The 6,000-nt window shown below is 35.5% G+C and overlaps 2 protein-coding genes across 2 annotated transcripts; one reads left to right on the plus strand and one right to left on the minus strand.

Annotated features, from left to right (window-relative positions):
* Positions 1-3,234: 3,234 nt before the first annotated feature.
* On the plus strand, positions 3,235-3,744 carry EV154DRAFT_402200 (uncharacterized protein; the record flags this gene model as incomplete). Its single annotated transcript, XM_051595299.1, has 1 exon — positions 3,235-3,744. A coding segment is annotated over one exon (510 nt), but the record flags the coding sequence as incomplete, so codon positions are not given.
* An 893-nt stretch (positions 3,745-4,637) lies between these two features.
* Positions 4,638-5,675, minus strand: EV154DRAFT_476713 (uncharacterized protein; the record flags this gene model as incomplete). Its single annotated transcript, XM_051598055.1, has 3 exons — positions 4,638-5,084; positions 5,208-5,285; positions 5,613-5,675. 3 exons carry the CDS (start codon positions 5,673-5,675, stop codon positions 4,638-4,640), a joined length of 588 nt encoding a protein of 195 aa, XP_051462763.1.
* Positions 5,676-6,000: the final 325 nt, after the last annotated feature.

The following is a 6,000-nucleotide window of genomic DNA, read 5'->3' on the forward strand; positions in this document are numbered from 1 at the left end:
ATACACACACATATATACACACACATATATACACACACACATACACACACACACACACATACACACACACACACACACACACATACACACACACACACACACACACACACACACACACACACACACACACACACACACACACACACACACACACACACACACACACACACACACACACACACACACACACACACACACACACACACACACACACACACACACACATCCTTTCATGTTACTTACCATTTCAGACACATCCCTTCTTTTATTTCTTGGTATTGACTCTTGTGAATCATCTCTTGTATTCATGCGAGCTATAGATGAATGGAGTGAATCGATTAGATAATTTGAATGAGGTTGTCAATGGATGAGAGGCTCAACTTACAGACTACTTTGATAGGTTCATGACCGGGACCTTGTGGAATCGGAATCGGTTTTCCTCGTTCAGTGTTCCTTTGATTTCGAGTATTTGCGTAATTGTGTGAATTGTCCGTTGGTCGACGCTGCATGTTATGAAAAAAAAAAAGTTAATCAAGAGTTCGAAAAATTAAGTTGTTTTCATACTAACATTCTTATTCTTGCGAGATCGTTCTTTGTTATTGCGCATGTGGACTATATTAGGAAAAGTAGAGAGTAAAATAAAAGATAAAAAAAAAAAAAAAAGAAAAGAAAGGGAGAAAATGTTGCGGTATTTATACACGAGAAATCGTGACGCGTTTTTCGTCAAGAGACCCAAAAGACTTTTTCCTTATCACACGAAAATAGAAAGTAATTGGGATGTTTAGAGTCTAGTTTTGTTTGTGTAGCTACCTTCAAACTCCCACATGACCGTTGGGGTTTTTTTTTGCTTAAGGAAACCTTTCAATGCTCAAAAATGAGTTTAAGAAAGTATGTTTTTATTACTCTCAGATGGTTTGACAGGTGCTCTATTATATGATCCATTTGATAAAACATGAGTTTACCTTTATGGAAAAGGACTTTTACTATGACTATAAAGTGTATTCCGCAGCAACTGTTTATGCGAAGTTTTCCTTTTTTTTACACATGAAATGATAACGTAACATGATATTTACATCATGTTCATATAGATAATGACAAGGATCTGGCTTCCGACTGGCTCTTCCATAAAAATGATGACAAGGATCTGGCTTCCGACTGGCTCTTCCATAAATATGATGACAAAGTAATGGCTTCCGACTGGTTGATAAGTATTACATGGATTTGTCAACTACCTTTGTGTATCGTATCGTCTGGACAAATCTAGAAAGGAAGGTGGGCGTGTGAGGTAATATTTTTATTTATAATATTATTATTAGAGCTTCCAGATCTTTTTTCGTGTCCAGAGAACTCACGAAAAAAAAAAGGATGCCATTTTCATGCATGCTACAATCTTTTTTTTTTTTTTTTGCGGGGAATATATGTTATCGGTGTTACGAACCCCAATTATGCAATTACATAAATAAAAAATAAATTATATGGGTACTTTAAAAAGTGGCTTCTCTTGTCCGTATGTCATAGTGTCTATGAATAGGCGATAAAAGAATAGAATGATTAAAGCATCGATATGCTTTGACGTATTGTCAAATGGTACCATTTACGTCTTTACTGTCAGTTGTCAATCACATCAGATGAACAGAGGTTTTTTTTTTGAAGTTGATCAGCTGTTGTTTAAAGGAAATTCATCTGGGAGCTTCTGTTGTTTCATCTCCATAACACAACAATATAATAATACTTTTTCAGTTGTTATAGAGAGGGGGGTTTGATTAGTACAGTTAATTCCGACTTGTTGGCAAACATAAACTTTATTTTTTATTAAAAAAAAAAAAGTCAGTGAGATTTTATTTTCATATGCATATGTCCTTCTTTGGTTAGTAGGTCACAAGAAAAAACGGGTTTTGGGCTGAAAAGAAGAAGAGTGTATGGGGGGGGAGGCTGTTCATAAAGAAAGAAAAAAAAAGTTCTTCTATCCAGATATTCCTATAGCAAATGGAACAAGAGTGAGTAAATCGTGTGAATATAAATGCTAAGAAATTATATTTGGATAGTGTGGGGTAAAATTGTATTAAAAATCTTCTTCTGCGCCCCCACTTGTTTGTAGTAAATACAAACAATTGATTAAGACTGCACTTTTTGCCATCATAATCGAGCTTTTTAATTTCCGAATTCAGCATAAACAATCAGTTTATCAATGGTGATACAGCTTACTTATCTAATTATATGAAACAAATTCATTCTTACTGTCAAAGTATTATACATACACTCTGCTTTTAAACATCCCACCCTATTATCAAATAAAATAGTTAAATATCATCCTTAACTCATCAATACATTCATCCATGAATTCATCAATACACCCATCCATACATTCTAAATTATACACCCATCCATAAATTCATTCGTAAGTTGCAGAGGATGGTGCCACAATATGTCCCACCTCCAGGCCATCTGACTTGAACTTTAAAAAGTCGCGTCTCAAATCTATGTCAATTTTTTTATTGCCTTTTTTACGTTCTAAAATCTAGTCATGAATAAACAAACAGAACCCACACAAACGAAATCAAGAAAGAAGAAAAAGAAAAAGAAAAAAAGAAAGAAAGAGGCTGCTGTGCCTAACCCATGAGTCATGATTACAAAAGAAACTCCATCCCGGAAATTTAAACTAGCTTCGAGATCATTAATCAAAAAGATCTTGTCTGCATCACCAGTCTCGAAGTTATATAAAAGGCTCAACGATGGAACATTTCTTCCCAAAATTACAAGTCGGGTCGACAGGTAACTCACTATAATCACTTTTTCTTACTCGATAATGTCTGACTTTACTTTCAGGTTAACAGTGGATTAAACAAGAATGTCGTCCTCCTCCCGACTTTTTGGTGAGCTTATATACATAAGGTGAATATTTGCTTTATTACCAGTACTCGAGAAAAGCCCAGGACGAATGTCCTCGTCTGGGCTTTTGGTGGACACAAAGCGGCTTCAACCACCGTCTTTAAACACATCACCAACCTTCCCCACATGAGTGAGTGAATCGACATGATCCGCCTGAAGAGTAATGTGCGCATTTCTAGGCTACCTACAGCGACTCTCATTGGGTCAATGTTACCCCATTTGATCACAGCCCCAATTTCGACAAGATTTCAATGGCCCCGTCTATTAAATACATGCAAAATTTGGCCTACCATTAACACTCCTCCCAAGTACACTTCGTACCAACATTGGATCGAAGTCAATGATAAGAAGCTTGCCCCTGCCATATTGAGATTCCGCCAACAGCAACTAAATATCAGCCTTACAACAACTACTGGCAACATCCTCCTAAAAGCATGTCGACCGTATATTGGCGTAGACCCAATACTACAATTACCTATGACCACCTTCGAAAGAAGCCGATTACTCCGATGGCGTATGGGCTGGCTTTCTGCTCGTCGAGTACCATGCTCACGCTGCGATCACCACCATGCATCAAGGAATCATTTGGTTGACTGTCTTCGGGTAGCGGAAAAATTCAATATAGCACCTACAAGCAGCCCAAACCCGTTAGACTATATCATCAACCAGCTTCCCAAATGGTCCATTCTCTCACCATCTATAAAACGACAACAAACCCACGCATACCATAGATGGCTATTTTGGTGGCCCATCCTATCGGATATCATGCTGGAAATCGACCAGATCTGCCAACCAGATAGTGTTTTCTCCCTTGAGGCCTCTTATTGCACTGGTGATACCACTCTCAACTGGCTTCTGCCATATCATCGACAACAAAAAAATAGCATTGCTATCCCGCCACTAAAATCAACCTTGTACTGGTGTTACACGGCACTTTTTGTCGTTTTGACTTAAGATTTTTCATTTTTTTTTTACTGCTTTTTGAACCTTTTTCTATAAAAGGTTCCCAAAAATTCATAATAAAATAATTAGTTTGTTCTTTACTTTAATCTGAATAAGTCTTAATACTTTAAGTCTTTGTGATTTTATATTTATTATAATTGCTTGTAATTTCCTTCTGTAAAATCAGCATTGTAGCTATTCCATTACGTATTTAACTATACTCCTTCGAATACCACTCTTATCTGATTTCGTCGTATAAATTACCCTCTTATATAAATATATTTTATCTTTTCCAGTTGACAACTATATAGTCTGGTGCTCACTTTTTAAGAACTTTTATCTTAAATCTCTATTTTTATTTTCTTCTATTACTTTTACTGAAACTTGCCAGTAACACTGGTTGATGGACGAAAGCCCATAAACCATGTCTTTGAAATTTTCCTCCAACATTCCAATTTTTTCCTTTCTCCTATTTTTACTTTTTTCAAGAAATAAAAAAAAAAAAAAATGAACAAAACAACAACAAACAAATCTCCGCCTCCGTACAACTCCTGCAGATCATAGATCTGTCAAAACGTACTCCAAACCTTATTTATATTTATCATATTTTTATATCTTCACTTTCCACAGCGCTTATCGCCTCGACCCCAATGATTAGATACTTGCCCACCATAGCCCAGTCTTATTATCATATACTTAAATAAAATCTTTTGCCTACATCACTTCCCCATCTTGTTCTGCTACCAAATTTTTGACATAAATACTTTTCCAAGAATTTTATTTCACAAGATAACTAGCGTTTTTTATTACAAGTTTTGAACGTCTTCATTTGTGCAGGTAAATATGATAGTTTTATATGGGTCAAACTGTGCTTCCATATGAAACCTGGGTGTAAAGGGTCGTTGTATTAGATACATGTTTTGCGCATCGCATATAATATATGTGTGCTTGATGACTTCTTTTTCGTTTTCATAGGCAAATGATTGTAAGAAATATCTAAATACGAGCTGTGATGAGGTCAACAGTTCGATCTCCGTGCCTTGTTTGCTTAACATTATCCTACCATCGTTCTTCATCACTACAAGACCCATAACATCTGACCCCATGATCTCTGGATTGTCTTGTTTGTAAAGCGAAGACCGAATGGAAACGTCATTGAATACACGAATATTATTACCACCACTAATATGCGATTTATAAGGTTGAAGCTGTGCAATCAAATCCGCCTTTAAACTTGCAAGCGCCATGATAACCTGACATCAAAACAACAACAAAAAAAGAAAAGAAAAAGAAAAAAAGTTAAAATCGTTTGGACTATTTATCCTAACTCTGTATGTTATCGAGGACTCTTAATAAGGTTATCAAAGAGCTAATACTTGGATTTCATGTGGATTATACTTTATCAGTGGATTGCTGATACCATGCATGATATTTAGATTATTGAGGATGGACATCTATAAAGCTTATAATTACTTGATTTAAGTAAGTTTTTTTTTTAGCCTAGGTGCCCGGGCATAGGAGATGGATCACAAATCTGTATATTTGACCTAATAGAATGACTAAGCAATGCTGTTCTGTTAAATTCGGTACTTTATGCGAACGCTTTTATTATTATTGGGATCGTTTAAATTAAAGCCATGCTATTGTTAAATCGTGCTAAACAACATTGTTTGTTTTAATGCTTGGACTCTATGAGCTTGAATTTTTCGGATCTCGGACCTGTCAAACTTTATCGTTACTTGAATGTTTATTTGTTATCACATTAGTGCTTCAGGGCTTACCATTTTGTACTGCATACATAGACATGTAACTAAAAAAAGCTTAATCTTTATGCAATTTGTCATACTTTACTTCTATCGTATTTATGTAAATGACTTTTCTTTGCAAAAAAATAATTAATGCTTTAAAAATAACCTTTCAGTAACTAGTATCTCACTGCTAGGAATACAATGTTATCTCTCAATTTTTATATAAACACACATGCTAGAAAGAAGAAAAAATTGAATAGATATTAGCTAATGGTAAGTTTTTACACTTTTGCATAAAACAAAATTCCCTTTTTTCAGGTACATGAAAACACTAGACACACTACATTTTTTAAAAGAGCGAAAAAAAATGGAGAAGCCGGGGTTTGAACCCGGGGCCTTCTGCATGCAAAGCAGATATGAA

Source organism: Mucor mucedo, assembly GCF_025094135.1.
Source record: "Mucor mucedo strain NRRL 3635 chromosome Unknown EV154scaffold_6, whole genome shotgun sequence".
NCBI lineage: Eukaryota > Fungi > Mucoromycota > Mucoromycetes > Mucorales > Mucoraceae > Mucor > Mucor mucedo.